General features: G+C 41.2%; 1 protein-coding gene across 4 annotated transcripts in view; it reads left to right on the top strand.

Annotated features, from left to right (window-relative positions):
• ARNT2 (aryl hydrocarbon receptor nuclear translocator 2) overlaps positions 1 to 18,629 on the top strand; it is a 95,443-nt gene that overhangs the window by 38,925 nt on the left and 37,889 nt on the right. For all 4 annotated transcript variants that reach the window (XM_066559184.1, XM_066559182.1, XM_066559180.1 and 1 more), the window contains 3 exons: positions 15,617 to 15,719; positions 17,691 to 17,756; positions 18,141 to 18,226. In XM_066559184.1, the coding sequence (XP_066415281.1) occupies positions 15,617 to 15,719; positions 17,691 to 17,756; positions 18,141 to 18,226 (255 nt within the window). The remainder of the gene's footprint in view (positions 1 to 15,616; positions 15,720 to 17,690; positions 17,757 to 18,140; positions 18,227 to 18,629) is intronic.

Below are 18,629 nucleotides of genomic sequence, written 5' to 3'. Positions count from 1 at the left end.
CATGCTCAAAGCTGCCAATAGGAACCTACCTTGTCTTAACTGGATATGTGTATGGTACAGCTGTGAGAATTAGCTAAATCCAGTGGTAACTCAAACTTGGAAAGGAGGAAAGTTCTCTTTTTATTCTTCAAGTATTCTGCTTATAGCTGAAGGAAAAAATGTAGGGGATAATATTCAAAAAACCCCTGATCCTTGCAGAAGTCACATAATTTCTCTTTGCTTTAGTAGTTAAGATTTCTGACCTGGTTTGCTGGAAGTTTTGTTGTGTTTCATAACTCAAAGGACAGTGATCCAGTTTTGAGTGAACCTGCACACTGTTTACAGCTTCCATGTCAAAACAGTGCCAAATTCATGATTTCCTGTGGTTTGAATGTGATGTGGTTTTGGCAGAGCTTTCGTCTGTTCAAAGGGGAAGCTCAAAGCAAAATTCTGTGGTGAAACTCCAGATGGAAAGAAACCAAGTGAACAGTTAGGGAAACCTGTGCAGGGCAAAACAGCTGAGTTTCATACCACGAGACTTGCAAAAGAGCACAACCTCTGTTTTTATTATGTAGCCTGTAATACATTTTAACATTCATACCATCTTGTCCAAGAAGCAATTACTCCAGTGCCTCAGTGAACAGTCATGTTTTGACTTCCAAAAGTGCTCAGTTATGGGACTTAACCTGCTCAAACCAGAGCCGGGCTAGACAAATGCAGAGCACTTCTGAAAACCCAACTCTGTACTTTTTCCAGCCTTAGCTATGGGCTTTTCTTCTGCACTGGATTGATCTGTTGCCAGTGGAAAGAGAAGTTCAATAGTATTTATAGAGCTAAATCTTTTCCCTGACTGAATCTTTTGGAGTTGTCAGATTGACACAGAAGACCTGTAAATCTGGTGTACATGGACAGCTGAACATTTGCCCAGCATGAGGAAAGCAGGGTTGCCTGCTCAGCTTTTTAAATACTTTTGTTTTAAAGGTGTGGCTGGTGAAGTACAGTAATTTTGTTTACAAGTAGGTCTGTCAGTTTGTGGAGCATACAGACCGCCAGAAAGTTCTAGATTTATTATTTTAAACTTGTATTTCTTCACTCCACAAGGTACTGTAAAATAAGAGAGGCAGTCTTCTATAAGGACTGTCAGTCCAGCCTCAATTTGTTTCTAAACATCAGGCACCATCATTCTTGCTCCTTTGAGATACCTTTCCAGGAGAAAGGTGATTCTAGAGTCCATTCAGCCAGTTACACTTCCCTTGATGTAGCACAGGCCATATGGAGAGCAGAAGCTTTGTAACAAGTACTGAATGAAATCTTGCAGTGACCTGAAATAACGTGTGTCTTAGTGACATTTCAAAAGATGTCAAGGAGGCAAATGCATTCCCTCTAATTTGGTGTTTATTAAACCAAGTTTTCCTTGGCTTTCCAAAGGCATGTTTCATGCAGTACAAAGGGCAATGTAGAGCTGGAAAGTGATGGAAACCACAAGCCAGTCAGCTGCATCTAGAGTGTTTTTTGCTCAGAGTGAAGTTCACTACAGGCAGTAGGAACTTCCTCATCTCGTGGTGACGTCTGGCTGTTGAGCACTTGTCCCTGCTTAGGGACAAGTGAAAGTTCTGATTTTTAATTTTGCTCTCTTCCTCATTTTCTCAGGGTACATTTTCTCAATGCTATAACTTCCCCCTTCAGCCCTTGAGCTGGGAAGGCAATGACAGCATTTTGACTCAGGAGAAACTTCACTTGCCCTGCAGCAGATCCAAGCAGTGTCCTTTGTAATTGTTGTAATTGTCCCTTTGTAATTGTTGTAATTGTCTTATTACAAGTGCTGATCATTAGTGTGGTATTGCTGGGATTTTCCCAGCACCTCTTAGCAGTCCTGCTACCCAGAGATGCTGTTCCAGACCCTGAGAACTTGGGAGGCTGCCACTGCCAATGGGGAGGGACTGAGAATAAGCCAGTGGAGGAAGCAGGCTCCTGCTCACATTTCTGCCCCCAGGAATAAGGCTGGGACTGGGGCTGTGCTCACATGAGCATTTCTTTGGCAGCCACACAGCTTATGCAATCCTCACCTCATTTCACCCTCTCCTCCTTTGGCATTTCTGTGGTACTTACATATGAGTCACATCAAGGGGTTGACCTGCTAAAAGCTAAAGGAAGCTAAAACCCCTTGGTTTTGGTAGAGACAACTCTTTGACCCACCTGATCATGGGGTTTCTCAAACTCTTGTGAGTGCTAACACCAAGGAGAAGCAGGAAGTGAATAGTTAGGAGCAGACAGGACTTCAGGACGTGTAAAATACGTGTCAAATTGAAGTGTCTGCTAACCATGGCCTCAACCACGTGGTGTGTTTGGGGAGTTAATTGCTTGCTCTTCCTTGAAATCTTAGGATATGGGGAAGGATGGATAGTTTATATTTAATTTTGTGTCCTTGGAGACTTTATTCCCTGGAAATAGAACAATTGTCTGCTTGTTTATTGTGCATTAATTGCTAACACATTGTAGCAACAGGAAAGCTGAACTGTCAAGTGTATGAACAGTTACAAATAATCTAGAAAAGAGCAGCTGAGCCGTGATGATGGCAAAAAATTGAGCTCCCAAGAAGTTTTTATGTGCGTCATGTGCGTGATTAATCAGAATGGGGCAGATATTCAGAGTGATAATTCATTTTCCCTCTTTGTTCTTGAAAGTCTGCAGATGTCAAAATAAATCACTTCAAATATGGATGAAGATCAGATCCCATGGGAGGATCCATTAGCAGAGAGCTCTTTGTGCTCAGGGTGCACTTGTGGAACTTGGGGCATGTTGGGTTCAGGTGCAGGCTCAGTCCCAGTGCAAGTGAGAGCCTCTCAGCTGCAGACAGCAAATATCTAATGGTACAGGGAACAGACAGAACTTAGATTTAAGTGTAGACCAAAGCCACTTTTGAAGAATTCCTCTGCTACATTAGCTTTCCAAAAAATGACTGAGCAAGTACTGTAGTAGACCGTCCTTCTGTTAAAATGCAGTGTTCCAGAGCACTTTGCAAGACTGATTTCTACAAATCTAATTCTCCATAAGTAGTTCATGAAAGAATAGAGTGATGAACACAGACAACTCTCTATGGTTGCCTGGAAATATTCCCAGTGATTCCATGATGTGTCTGAGATGTAAGATCCCTGTTCCTGCATCCAGCATCTCCAGTGGTGCAAATGGGAAACACCCAGGTTTGTTACCTTCAATCCTGGGCTGCAGGCAGCACAGCACATAGAAATCAGCTATAACATCTCCCTTCAGCCTCAGCCTCTGGGCCTAGGTGAGGCAGGGAGCAGCGTTTGCCATCCCACCCATGACACAAAGGCTCCTCAGGACAGTTGGGTTCTCCAGGAGTCCTTGCAAACTGTTCCGGCTGAACAGTTAGGGGGTGCTGAAAGTGCAGAGCAGTGAAAATTATGAGAACCAGAACCTCTACAGCTTTCATTTTCAAGTGATTTAAAAGTGACTAAGTCACTTTGCTTGCTAGCTGACAAAGATTAGTTGAGGTTACTTCTGGACAGAACTTGTATGCCAAGTTTAGTCTTGGCAAGATGTTTTATTGCCATATTTTTTAAGTGCAACAAAGTAGAACTTCATGATGGAAATGGTGACTGACCACAGCAAAAGTTGAGCTGATAGGCATCCCTTGAGAAGAAAAAAGCATTGTGTGACAATTTTCTGTGGTTCATGTATATTATGGAAGCATCACTCCATGCTATGCAAGCATAGATTTGGACTGGGGAACCTGTCTCATAACATGTTGTCTTGCAGTGATGATTTCAGCTTAGGCAGTTTTCTGTCCAGCTGCAAACCCTTGTTACTGAGCAGTTTGTAGACACAGCCACAAAATCCAAATGTTGCAGATAGAGTAAAATAGTAAAAATGAGAAAACTGTTCAGCTCGAAAGAGGGAAGTGCCAGAGACCAGCGGCTCACCAGTGGAGAGGCAGAGTAAGGCATTCTACAGCACTGAACAGATGATAAATAACCATGTGAAAGAGAAAATTTGGGATGACTTTTCTCCTCAACACATAATCTTCCTGAAAATCAGTGCAGGATTGTTTGTGCTGTGAGCTGCCCTATCCTGCCATGTCTGTTTTCCAGCTCTGATTTCTGCATGATCTTTCTTAGAAGGAAGAGGATGGTTCTCATATTGACAGCCAGCCAAGTGAATGCAAATGTGTTTTGAACTCTGACTTGCCATGAATTATTTAGAACTCCAGCTGATACAGAGAAGAGCTGGATGAGACTCCCATTTGGCTTCACATATGAAATTCTCCAAAGAAATTCAAAGACTGAGTTGAGCCATGACAAGAAACACAGTCCTGGCAAATACAATCCTGTTCTGCCTTGAATGTCATCATCAGTAATAGTAAAACTCATGCTTAATGGAAAAGTAATATATTATCAAAACAATGCATGGGTTGAGTTTTGCACTCTATTGGCAAACCACTGTATTAGTTTCTCCACATCCACTTTAAAATTGGATCAGTCTATTTATTTTAAAAAAAAAAAGGGGTAAAAAGTATTTGTGCCGAAAGGTCTATACCAAAAATATGTTGTCAGAAGGTCTGTCATTTGTAGACATTAAGATACTTGTCAAAGATTGATACTTTTCTACTCAGACTCAGAGCTCTTAATACTCTCTGGGAAAAAAAAATGAAAATAAATAAAAAATCCCTTTTTTCGGGGAAGCGTATTTTTGCTAAGACAATTGACTAAACAAGAAGCTGTCTTAGAGCTCCCTTGGGACTTTGTTCTGTAGCCTTTGGTTCTGAAGAGCACATTTGTCAGAGGTTTATGCATCAGAAAGGTACTCTGTGTGTGAAGGGCTGTTTCAACTGACAGCATTTCGTTTCCTTATTTATTTATTTTTTTACTTCTGTCTGTGAGCTCTTTTAAGTACATGAACCCTAAAGAACCATCTGTCTGTGAAACGTGCCCAGCCCAGCAGATTGGAAAGTCAGAGAACAGAGAATTAAAACCAGATCCCTGCATTTTTGATTTTAACATGTTAGTACAGGGTGACTGACCTAGTAAAACTGTTGTCTCTGGGCAGGTAGGGAGTGAGTTGTATAATATTTTGTTTATAGAGAGTTAATAGCTACTTGTGCTTTTTATCCCAGGATACAACAGAGGTTTTCACTGAATGTCTGTGAAGCATCACAACCTGTAGAGTGAAGACAAGCAGGCACCCAGTAAACAACACACAGCAGAGCTGGTGGGATGGGGAGGAGAGAAAGTTTCCGTAGACATGATATGTCCTGAATTCTTTTATGTCTCTGCAGAACTGTCCAAGACTTGACTCAGTTTTTTATGGGATTTTCCACCCACCCACACATACCCACACAGCCCCCACTTTATTCCTTGGAGGGTTGGAGGCTGGAGACAGCTGTGTCAGGATTATTGTACCTGCAATGGAAGGTAACAGATTTCTGAAAATAGATGCTTCAGCACTGTGGTTGCCCTGAAAAAGAAGGAACAATTCTTGAAACATACTACTGCCATGTATAGAATGTATATGAGTGGTTGATGTGAACAGCATATTTTGGGTTCTAGTCTGTTTTTACTGTAGAAAAGCCCATTTTGGCAAGGCATCTTTTTGTCTTTTAAGTGTGAAATCTGGAAAGAGATTTGCCTTGTTGTTGACAACTACCAAATCATCATGTGATACCTGTTTTTCAGTAGAGTTATGTGGTCCCACTGGCATTGCTGCATTGCTGAGAGTGAAGAGGATGTTTCAGATGTGAGACTTTCCATCCACACCAGCCCATTGCTGTGCTGTTGTTCCAGAGAAAAAGACCTGCCCATATTTTTGTGGACTGCTTGTTCTCACAGCAGGAAGGTCACAGTGCCAGCCAGAGATGGCCTTAGAACTTGGGCAGTGCCAAGCACAGGAATTTGTGGATTTTCAGCTTCAGTCTGTTTAGCCCGCAGGATTTTTACATGCAGGATGGAGGAAATGAATGTCTTGCTTCTTCCATCCCTATTCTGTTTGCAAGTAAATTATTTAGGGCAGGAAAAAAGGAAGTTGTGACTGTAGGGCATCCTAGAGTACCATTCCTGCCCTTTGGCACACTAGAGAGTAACACAGAAATAAGAGGAAACAGTCTGCTCTCAAAAAATTGGTACTTTCAAATGATCATATTTTAAATGTATGGTACATTTAATCTCTCAAACATTCCAAGATAATTTTGTTTTCCTTTGGTCTTTAGGACTGTTTCTGGGGGGGGAAGTCCCAAATGCTGGGAGAAGCCAACTATGTATAAAGCAGTTCAAAAGCAACTCTTACACAAACACAGTGACCCAGTGGTCTCCCTGCTGCTGACACATTCCATTTGGGTGGATAGTACTGGAAGAAAAACCAGTGATAATAAATTGCATTTTTTAAAAATTACTTTGGTAATTATAATGGTTGTTTAAAGAGGTCAGTACATGCTTTTACCAAAACAAGGAAACAACTTTAGCCTAGTACTCCTGAGACAAACTTACTACACCTGATTAGCATTAGGGAATGCTTTTAGGGTGAATTTTCATGTGTTTGGACGTGCACATGCAAGTGGGTTTTGTGGTTGCTGTTTCTATTCAGTCTTCACCTTGAATTTCCTACTTGGAAACTGCTGCATTCTTGGGTCTGTTATCACAGATGTTGGACTGGATCACTTTCACTTGCTGGGTTTCAAGGGTGGTGGGTACTTCTTTAATGTTCAATATTTGTTCAACCTCCTCTGTTTTGTTAAACGCGATGAGATATATGGAGTTAGTGGGGTTTTCCTCCCTTTCAAAAATACTGGAGTTTTACAAATACCTGAACAACTTCCTTGGTTAACACATTGGCAGTAAAACAGTCCAAGTGAGCCTGGAGGGTTTTGGCACTGGCAAACCTGCAACCCTCTCAGGTTCTTCAGTGCTTTGATGGCAACAGCTGCTGGGAGAATGCAGCTTTGACATCTGCCTTGTGGAACAGGAGCTTTCACTGTTGTGTTGTCTCAATGAAGTCAATATAAGGCACTGAAATATTTTATTATTGATGATGAGCTATAGTAGCAGCCTAGGGAGGTGTGGGGAGGAGGTGTGCCTTGTGCGTAGGAATATCCCACCTGTAAAATTGGTTTATCCTGTGCTGCTGTCATCTCTCCATCCTTAGCTGAGGCTCAGCTCTCTGGCAGCAAAGAGAGCATTTCTTGGTCTTTGGTCCTGCCCTGGCCTCCCCCAGCTTGCTTGCTCCCACTGTGGATCCTCTCTGATGCCCTGCTTGGAGCTGTGTGGAGGGAAGAGCCTCCCATGTGGCAGCTCACAACCAGTGGCAGCATGGCCCATGTGCAGAGTTCTTTAGTTTGATCTGTTTTATTGCAGTCCCTGGGATGTGAACTTATGTCTCCAAACATTCTTCTTTCTATTTTCATAGTGTGGAGACTTTTGCTTTTGATTTTTAAGTGTCTGGAGTGTTCAAAAATAGAATTTAAACCTATAATGGATGTTTTGCCACACACACTTTATTTTAATTGAACTAAAGAAGTAGGCTGTAAAAGCAACCAGACAGCATCCTTGAGCCTTTTTCTCCTCCCTCTCTTTCCCTTCTCATGTGTTTAAATTTAATTCTGTCCACAGCAATGTACCTTACAAGGTTATCTTGTGGTCATTATTTCCTCTAATGAACTATTCCATGGTGTGTCACCACAGCCAGATTTCAGACAATACTAGTATTTACTAACAAAGCATAAATCCCAGTTACTTGAGTTTGATAATGAAGTACAAATAATATAGAATGCCAGGAGCTGAAGCTTTTTTGGCAAAAGGGCTTTTCAGTAAAGCTTCTTGTTGAGCATCCAAGTGAAGCAAATAGATTAGTTTAGAAGCTACTTACAACGGTTGTGTATTGATTTATTATGCAGCTGTGAATGGTAAAAGAATAAATTACGTATTTCAGTGTTGTTTTGGATAGCTGTTCTGTCCTGGGAGTATCTGCTGATGGTACTTTGGAGTTTCTGGGGTTTCCAACCCTTTTTCTAGAAAGTCCAGCTGTCTTTTGAGGAGCTGTTTGTACAGGTGTTACTGTGATAGTTTTCTCCAGCTCAGTCTTTCCTTCAGGTACATCTGATATTTGTCACAGAAGGGGTACCTCGACTGCCCAAATCATGGAGCCATGAACTTCGTCATAGGTACTTGTTTGGGGAATGAAAACACCTGCAGAGATCACATAGATGCTGTGTATTTATGTCTACAGATCTATATGGGCTTCAGTAAGCTATTTTACTTAATATTCTGAGTGTGCCCCTTACTTTCAGTAACCATTCTTGAGAGTTCAAATACATTTGGTTAAAGTGTTTTATGGGTTGGTTTTTTGAGGGTTTTTTTGTGTTATAACTTAACTTTCAACATATGCTTTGAATTATTTGCTCCAGTTTCAAGTCCAGTTTTTCCAGGTCCATCAGCAAAGAGACTTCCATGTGATCTGTAACACTATCCCTTCAGATAGTCCCTGAAAATTAACTGAATAGCAAGGCTCAAAAGCCCACATAGTTTCCTTTTTAATTTAATTAAAATGATGCATATTTGCCCAACACTGTGGAGAATGACATGATGCAGACTGGTTAGTCAAACATGAAGGCAGGCACAGCAGGGACCTTTCAGCCTCGTGAGCTTTTGTAATAACAAGTTGTATTAAGCAAACAACTGTGTAGCATGAGGGGTTTCTTATTGAAAAACAAGAGGAGGTGAGAAAGCTTTTCAATTTTCCCCTTGTGGGTCAGTGTCTCCAGTTGGTAAGTAGGGACCAGACAGATATTTAAAAATAGGTGCATTTCAGTTGCATTACTTATTTTTCATTTTTTTAAACTTTGCTGTTGATTGGTTCAACTCTTCATTCTATTGTAGGAATGTCATAACTTGACTCTAATGCTTATACAACGCCTTTTGCAATTAGATGATGTAAACCTTAACATATTTAGAGAGGTTCAAGTAATCCCCCTGAGAAGCTAGGCCAGTGAGGAGAGTGAGCTTTGATGGTTTATATTTATAACCACGGAATAGTTTTGCTTGGAAAGGACCTTGAAGTCTCATTCCACGCTCCCCCCCTGCCATGGGTAGGGACACCTTCCACTAGACCAAGTTTCTCAGAGCTCCATCCAGCACTCCAGGGAAGGGGCATCCACAGCTTCTCTTGGCAACCTGTGCCAGGGCTTTGCCACACTCAGAGTGAAGAATTTGTTCCTCATGTCTAATCTAAACCTGCCCTTCTTCAGCTTAAGGCCATTTGTCATTGTCCTTTTACTCCATGCCCTTGTAGAAAGTCTCTCTCCATCTGTCTTGGAGGCTCCCTTTGGGCACTGGCAGGGGCTCTAAGGTCACCCCAGAGCCTTCTCTTCTGCAGGCTGGACAATCCAGCTCTCCCAGCCTCTCTTTATAGCAAAGGTGCTCCTGCCCTCTGAGCATCTTCATGGCCTTTGGGCTAATTTGTTTTATACTGATATATCCAGAGGCTACTACTGCATGTAAATAAGACATTTAGTCTGTAGTCTTCTCTTGGAAGCATAAATTTAAGCTGATTGTGCCCTGTTAAACATATAGGCGTCATGAGATTTATATAGACTTACTGAGAATACTGTGCATTATATTGTTGAGTATTTTTATCTACATCTGCAGCATTTTGAGAATTCTTGTCAGTCATGTGAGCTTGGACCCTGTTCCTCTGCTGCTGACTGACTGCAGGCAGGAGAAATCATTCATTTGGGTTCACTCTCCTCACCTTTAAAATAACAGTAAAGGTGTCAAAGTCCTCTGGGAGCTGCTGTGATGTCTGCTAACAGCAAATCCATGCTCCAAACCAATTATTTATTTTCTGTGTCATTACATTTATTTATCAGTGTACTGCACTGTAGTGGTGTGTGCAGTGGGGTAGGGCTATGGGGCTGCTTCTTCCTGCAGGATAAAACAAGGACTGAGGCCAGGGACAGGGAAGTCCAGCTGGACAGGGAAGTCCCAGCCTGGGGGATCTAAAGCAGTCTCATAACATTTGGGTGGAAGGCAGTGCCAGCTTTGGAGCAAGAGCCAAAGAGCAAGAGCAACTGCATTTTATCCCTGCCATCCCACAAGTTTCTTGGTTGGTATGTGTGCAGTATGATCACAGCTGGGAAGTCCTGTGTGGTCCCTGATGCAGTTCCAGGCAGTGTGAGCCTGATTTTACACTTCTGCTGTATTCTCAAGGGATATTTGTACAGCAATGTCCCCTTGGCTTCATTCTTGTGGAGAATTTACCAGGCACAAAATCCTGTGTGGCAGAGGAGAGGTGTAAGTGTTGTACTGCTGTACAGGAGGCTGGTAGGGTGCAATCCCATGTGGGCACATCCCATCCTCTGCAGTCAGACCAGCTGGAAAGCAAGAGTGGGAAGTATACCTGGAGAGACCTTATTTCCACCTGCAGTGCTTCTTGGTCCTTCAAAATTCTGAAAAGATCATAATATTAATATTATGGAAAATTTAGATTGCATCAACCATCTCCACACAACAGGAATATGTCCATTTTTGTCATTGTCCCCCCAGCTCACCCCTGCCATGTCCTCAGTTTCCTGTAAGCCAGGGATGGAGTGGTGACTCTGATGTGGTGCCAGCAGGGGATGACCTGTGCTACCAGACACCTTCCAGGCAGAGCCAGGCGCTCCTGCACCACAGGGGAGACAGTCTGGGAGCAGACCATTGACTCTCTGACAGATGTGAAGCAGGAATGTTACAGTAATCAGCAGCTTAGTGGCTATTGCCTTGGGAGCTGCACTGTGACCTTGCTGTGAGCAAGAGAGGCAAGCTCTAAAAATCAGCACAGGTTCTGGGTGCACTGGGTAACTGATGCCAGTCTGGTGCTTCTGCCCTTAGTTTGTAATTTTAAGTCAGGATGGTGTTAAGTTCAGCTGTGTTTTGAGTATTGATGCTGTTCCTGTTGCTCATGGGTTTGCTTTCCTCTCGATGAGGGGGCAGAGGGATGCATTTTTTGTCAGTACAGTTTTATTAGGATTGTGTTGTTTGGTGTGTACTCTGATATGGGTATCTGTGTGGTAGGTAAGTCTTTGCTTTTATGAGCCTTGCCTTTATGTAAATAATAAACCCCAGAATGCTGAAAAAAGGCTGTCCATGTTTTGGGGTTTTTTAAATTTGTATGTTGTTCTATTTGTATATTGCAAACTTCATCTGGTTTATGTAAATGTGAGTTCCTGGAAGGAGAGACTTCAAATGCTGTGTTTGCAAAGCAGTTGTGATTCTTAATGTGTTCTGTAATTTTTTTAATATTGAAATCCACAGGGTGGATGTATATTTATTACACTTAATAGAGCTTAAAGCACTTGCTGAGCTGCACTAAACACAAGACAAAATTATATCCCTTACAGTTGTGAGGCGTACATTGTAAATTTATTTTTTAATTGTTGAATTAATGCAGAAGAATTGCTGTGGCATAAGCTTATCAAGAGTAATTTTATATAAATTGATCAAATTTAGGCTATTTAGCCTTATTGGAGACGTTTTGTTTATGCATTTGTAATGCATCTGTTGTTTTGAAGAAGAGCTCTGTCAGCTGAGCACCTCAGTTTGTAAAGCTGAATGCTCAGCTGTAGTCAGTGCATATGTGTAAGCTGATAAATGGCAGGTTCAAGAAGAGTTTCACCTTCTTTAACTTGAGTGTTTATCTCAAACAGTGACCTGGATCTTGATTCTCTACAAACTCTAGGGCAGTCAAAGATTTTTAAGCTGATCTTTCCTGCTAATTTCTAAGAACATAATGTACTAATACAGTACATCACCACAGAAATCCTTTGTTCTCTGACCTTTCAGTTTGAGGGTGAGCTTACATTTGGAGCTGTGTTCAGCAGCAACAGTACCTTGACCATCACTTTGTTTTTATTTTTAATTATTTCCTCCATCCTGGTCTTGCTTTTTCCGGTTTTATAGTAAGATAAAGATGGTTTTAGTTTTTATAAGGATTTTTGGGTGCAGTATTCCTGTGTTCTGTTTGTCTTCCTTGAGCAGCCTGTGGAGTATTTTTGATGAACACAAAGTCATCTTTTGTTATCATGTCCAAACCAAACTTAGTTTTTCCTTTATTTTATTTTTCCTGAAAAGAAATATGTGGACAATCGGTGGCTGAGAATAATTATGAAATATATAACTTCTTCTTTGTAAGACAAGACAATATCATCTGAAAGGTGAAACTTGCTGGGTTGCTGAAGGTATTGAGGTCAAGGTGAGAGTCCATATATTAATTCAGACTGTTTCCCTGTCAGATCCATGATTCTGTGCAAGACAGGAGTCCATCTACTGATGAGTTAGAGGGAAATGGAAAATGGTATCATGTGCTTTGCCAGCAGTATTTCTGTGCACATGAGGCCAAACCAAATTTCTTCTGAGATCCATGAGCTGGGTTTTAACATGTTGCAGACTGGATGTAGGCACTGTAGGGTTGTTTTAGACCAAACCATTTCAGCTTGCACTGAAATCTTTGCAGAAGAATCTGCTTATGTAACAACCCTTCTTTCTAGTTACAGACTGCAGCATTCTTAGGAACTGGGAATCCAGCAGAGAAAAAAGCATCTGTAGTAGAATTAGATGTTGAAGTTTATGAAGTTTTGAATAAAAAAACAAAACAAAACAAAAAACCCAACCCAATCTTAAAAATGTGAAAAGAACAGACTGTTTGATTACCAGGCTATAAACCTTAGCATACAGTGCAAAAACATGGAGGAAAATTTTCTAGCAGGCTGGTGCTATTGTGTGAAAGTGGATTTGAGCCAAATTCCCAGATTTGAAACCCCATGAACTTCAGTAGGCCCACGCCAATCCTTGGCTTAGGTTCATCTCAAAACATTGCAAGCACAGAACACAAGTTTGAACATTTTCAGTAGCAATTGGAGACCCAAAAGGAGAAGGTTTGTGCATAATCCAGTCACTGTTGGCACAGGCGAGGGACACATCAGTGCCAACGTGAGCATTTGCCCCTTGATCATCATGAGAATGCTTTTAGAGCATCTCTGAAAAACACCCTGCAGGAAATGTTTCTGGCATGTGTCCTCAGTACTTGAATCTGTTATCTCTTCACTGGTAAGAGCTTTATGTGGCTGCTCTAATTCTACCCAAATAATGAACTTGCCCATTGTCCTCAGCTCCGTGTGCCTGTGTGCCAGCCCTTTCCTGTCACAGCAGCTGACATCAGGTTCCTGGATCACACAGTGATCTCCTGCTTGGAGAACAACTGGTTTATTACAAGTTGAAGCAATACTGTCTTCTGGATGGGGACTGTAGTGGGGAGATTTCAACAAATTATCAACTATACCTAGACCAGCCAAAGAGATTTATGTGCCTATTTTAATCAGCATTGTGCTCATTTGTTTGCTTTCTCCTTCTCAGCAGAGCAAACTCTGGTTTCCTCTGAGTTGTGCAGCTGCTGTAAAGGGCAATAAGACAGCAGTGTCAGTCACAGCAGTGCTCCTGCACTTGCTGCATGCCAGGGTTGTGTCTGGAGCTGGAGAGGGGAAAAGTTTAACATGAAAATGAGCTACATGCAATTAACAGTTTATGGGGAAGCTCGTAAAGGACCCAGCTGGTGGTGGCACTGGGCTGTTAAATGGCTTTTCTGAAGAAACTAGAATGAGAAATTAAAAAAATATATATACACATGCCCTGTTCAGTTAACAGAAGTTGTCAGAGCATCCTGGAATATTTCTTATTAATAAGAAAATAATTTCCAAGTTCAGCATCACATATGCTTTGTGTTTGTCCCATGGAGGAACCTAAATGAACATTTACCACAAAGGATGCTGGAACAGGGATAGGAATACTTTATGATTCTGTGACTGAGCTATCATCAGGACATGCCAGCTGAGCTGCCAGTGTGACTAAGGTGCAGTTTATGTCAGTTTGCTTGATTTAGTCTATTAATCTATGATTAATTATAATTCTATATATTGATATTTAGCTATGATTAATCTATAATTCTTCCTCTTTTTAATATAATTTGATCATAAGATTCTAATGACAGATGAGACACAAACTGCTTGTTCTATTTCAGAATCTGTAGTGTATTTTTGGAGCTCTACAAGGTTGACATATGCATGCTGGACTATTGAAACAAGCTGCAGAGAGAGCTTTGTCATAATATCAGTACAGCAAACATTTCTCTGACTCACATACCCCCTGCAGTGATTTTGTAAGTCAGGGCAAAATTTAGAACTCTATTTGTTATCTGGTACATATTTCAAAGACATTGCCAAACAAAAAGCTAAATTTAAAATCTCTGGCTTTTGTTGTGGGGGGTTCCAGACATGCCAAAGGAACATGTGTCAGCAATTTTAGGCTTAGTGGCCACGTAATTTTTTTTTTTTTTTTTTTGCTATAGATGCTCTTGGATGACAAAACCAGAGAAATTTCTATTCGCTGTTTGAGTTACATTCAGTGTCAGTGCTTTTTGATTAATATTGGTGTCTCTTCAAGAATTTGTATTGGAGTGAAAAAAGAAAGTGCACAGAAGACAACTTTGCTCATGGCCATGTGTTGTCAGCGCTGGTGGCTGTCATCTAATGCCTGGCAACTGTTCTTCTGCATTTCTGTGGCCCACTGTCACTTCTGTGGCTGCATCCAGCCCTTGAGCATTGTGGATCTGGTCCAGTGATTCATTTGTAGTCTGTGCTAGGTTTTGTTGTCATCTCTTAGCACTTGAGCTGTAGATGTGAAAATCCATTCTGTGAGTTTTTTGGTGATAAGCAGAAGGATTCTGTGTGATACTCAAATCCCTGATCTGAACCTGTCTCTAGTAATCAATATTCTGTTTTAAATGAAAAAATTAATCTGTTACCCCCTTCATACCTTTGCATGCATTCCTTCCCTCCTGTCCTCTCTTGAATTGATTTGGTGGCTGTCACAGGCACAGCCTGTCCCTTTGCCAGGCTGTGCCTGTGGTGTGTGATTCTAAAGGTTGTAGAGAGCAGGGTCTGGCCCTGGACCTTGCACAGCCTTCTGTTGCTATGTGGTGAATCAGATCATCTCACTGATCTGTCTGACAATAAACTTTAGAAAGGCTCTTGGCATGTCAGTTTTTAACAACTTAAAAAGGGCCCCAGCACAAGGGCTGTTGTGACAAATCCTGCATCTCATCATCAAGGAGAAAAGTTTGGTCTTTGGTGCATCTCACCATCCTGGCAGCTGTGACTGAGGTGGTGCTGTGGTGAGAGTGTTCTGGATAGGCACAAGCACAGGGGAAGAGCAGCAGCTGTCAGGGGACTGATAAATGTTGCTTTATCCACAGTTCTGGTAAAGAGTGGAGCAAGCAGATCAAGTCAAAAGCTATGCCTGCTGTCATTGCCTTGTTTGCCTCCAGGCATTTGACTCTGCCCTGGAAGTTGATCTTGGGCCAGCTGAGAAAAGAGCCATCACTCCTGTGGCTCAGAGTGAGCTTTGCTGAAGTCTTCAGTTAAACCAGCACATAACTTGTCCTCCCCTGTGAGACCAGGATCAAGATTTTTTTTGGTGGTGTTTTTTCCCCCTAACTGGGCTAGTGGCATTCAGCTCATTAATTTCTTGTTATCTTAGTTTCTAGTAAATGGAATTAAATTTATGTACTGAACACCAGTTGCTCTCCCTGGCCTTTCTAGGACGAATCCTGGACTTGAAGACAGGGACAGTAAAGAAGGAAGGCCAGCAGTCCTCCATGAGAATGTGCATGGGATCCAGGCGCTCCTTCATTTGCAGGATGAGGTACGCATTTACCATGTGTTCCAGCAGGGTTCCAGTCCTGTCTCAGCTTAGACTTCAGACATTTTGTTGCACTAATCTGGCCTTGATTACAAACTAAAGCTGTAATGACAAGCTGCCATGAAGTATTTCTAGAACACTTGCTTTAGGAACTGGAGTGAAACTGAAACTAGTCTTCCTTAAGGACAAACCAGCAAAACAGCATCTCATTTCTGTTGTAGTTATTCTTATAAGTGTGGAGTCTAAGTTCCTTTTTCCAGAGAACTTTTCCAGAGAACAGCTTGACCCCTGGAATTTCAGCCATTCTTTTCTAGTAAAGTTACTCAAATCGATACCTTGGGAACGAATCTTTCGCAAGTGTTATGAACACCCAGCTCTGTGTATTTTTTCAGCAAACCAAGAATATTAAAAGAATCTTAAAGATAAACAAGAATTCAGTTGCAAACCTGCCAGCTATGTAGGAATTAGCCTAAGCCTGGTATGAATTAACCAGATGTCAGCTGGCTGATGCTAGATAAATGAGTAATTGTTAGAGGGTTTTTGATTTGCAATTTTCCAACTTCTCCTGCATTTTTTGGGCTTCTTTAAAGAGATTTGTCAGCCCAGTGCTTTTTTTTGGAGGCTTGTGAGCACTTCTCTTGTTTTAGTGCTAACAGGCTAAAATGTTTGTTGCTATTGCAAGAAATTTTTTCTGTGGTTAGGAGGGGAAAGTACATAATTGTATCTGTAGGCTATGTCCAGTATAAATGGTGATAACAGCACTGCAAAATTCATTACAGAATGAAACACACAAAGCACATTAAAATACAGATACATGTACTTTGGTAATGTGGTGGATTTTTTCCAGTCCTGTGAGGGTGCTGAATGTATGGCTCTTGGGTGTTTTTGTAGGGTGTTCATAGAGTTTATACCTGCAGGATCAGCCTTCAGAGGTATAGAACCTTTTTCACCCTTAACTGGGAGGGAAGAAATACAGCCCAGCAGAGCAGCACTGAGAACATTGCTTTTTCTTCCTCCCAAGATGCACATCATGTTAGGAGGACTTGTTTGTGCAAAGAAAACCAGGCCTAGTGTCCTGTTTGCAGTTGTTCTTCACCTTTCGAAACAGTTCAGATTGCAGTCATTTCCTAGCACCCTGATTCTGTAAACTCCAGTGCATCAGAGTGATTTTACTCATGCCCCTAACCCCACTGTTTTTGTATTTCTAAATCTTATTTTAGTTGTTCATTTCTTCTCCTTGGCAGTGAGTGATAAGAAAAAAAAATAAAGGAATAAAAAGAAAACCTTCTGGGAAGAATGGGCCTCAGATAATGTGAACCTTCCTTGTGGTTTCTTCTTTCAGTGTTGTTATTATTTTTCCATTAAAAATGAACTGCTTTTACCTTTCAAACTATTTACTCAGCTTCAGATGGATTGTTGAAATTTTACAGTTAGGCATACTTACAAATATCACAAAATACACATGAACAAGTGTTAAACAAAGTTACTTGACAGTGTAAGTAGTTTGATCTTGCAAACATTATCTTAATGTCTACAGATATTGTAGCTGGTGTATGGCAATGGAATTTTTCTGTCCAGGGAAGCTACAGGAACACTGAGATAGGTTTGTGTGGATATTTGGGCCTGACATATTTTTCTCTAGTTTTCACCCCTGTTTTATGGCATTTTGAAGTGTGTCTATTCTTTAGCCTCCTTTGGGATATCAATTTCAAACAGTCTTTATACTGGGGGAGTGTGGAAGGGACTCTTTTTCTAGTCTCTTTCATTTTTCTAAAATAAAGAAGATTTTTATAGCACATCTAAAAAGCTCAGCCTTTGGAAGCAGCATGTCCTACATAAACATGAATATGCAACTTTTTGCCAGGAACATCTATTATTGTCTTCTTATATATGTAGTAAGGATCTCAAAATGTCTTTTTATCATGTGTATTTATATTCATTTTTGAGCCCTTTAAAATATTAATTTACTTTTAGGTGTGGAAATGCTCCTCTGGATCATTTACCTCTGAACAGAATAACCACCATGAGAAAAAGATACAGGTACTATTACTTAATTTACCACAAATCAGCTGTAGTTGCCCTAAGCCCTCTCATTTGCACTGGGTTAATGCAGGAGTGTTACCTGCACACACTGGATCCTTTTGCAAACAAAATCTCTTGCATGTGTCACTCAGATTCTTTGTCTTACACCAGCTCCAGCTCTGAATCAATCTCAAATTTCTCAATTTCTCAGAGAAATATTACAGAAAACAGGTACAGCTTGAATGGCAGCATAACAGAGCTGGTAGTACGGAACCCTAGGTTGATTCTCAGCTGTTTTCAGCATAACTTACAAATACTGTTAAATCATTAGTAGCCATAGTTTGAAAGCATAAAGCTGTTTTGCCTGTCAATGTGATGTTTTTGTGTTTCTTGCTCATTCAGGAATGGCCTGGGCCCGGTGAAAGAAGGTGAAGCACAATATGCTGTTGTCCATTGCACTGGCTATATCAAGGCTTGGCCACCAGCAGGTTTGTATCCCTTATAGAAGACAGTGTGCACCAAACTGTCCTTAGGACAGCTGAAAACCTGGCTCAGGTTTCCTTGCTGCTAGAAAAACAGGGAGAATTTTAGTGGGGTGGCTGAGTAAAGCTCACCTTGAGAAGCTTTGGGTAAGAAATCAGCTGTTGTACTCACTCAGGGCATCCCTGTTTTCCCTGTGACACCCTTCTCAACTTTGTTGTCACAGCGGACCTGTAGGAACTGCCAGTAATGCAGGATTCCACAAACTGGGGCCAAAAGTTTTCAACTTATGTTGATAAACCAATATAAAAATGGTCTCATTTTAAGAAGGTGGATGCAAAGGACTGTATACCTCTAGAAAACAGCAGTTAATGCTTTTATACTTAAGTACTGAATTGCAAGCACCTTTGT

The sequence above is a fragment of the Molothrus aeneus genome, chromosome 13 (assembly GCF_037042795.1).
Source record: "Molothrus aeneus isolate 106 chromosome 13, BPBGC_Maene_1.0, whole genome shotgun sequence".
Classification (NCBI taxonomy): domain Eukaryota; kingdom Metazoa; phylum Chordata; class Aves; order Passeriformes; family Icteridae; genus Molothrus; species Molothrus aeneus.
Note: the sequence above shows the minus strand (reverse complement) of the source record. Positions and strands in the feature narration are given on the sequence as shown.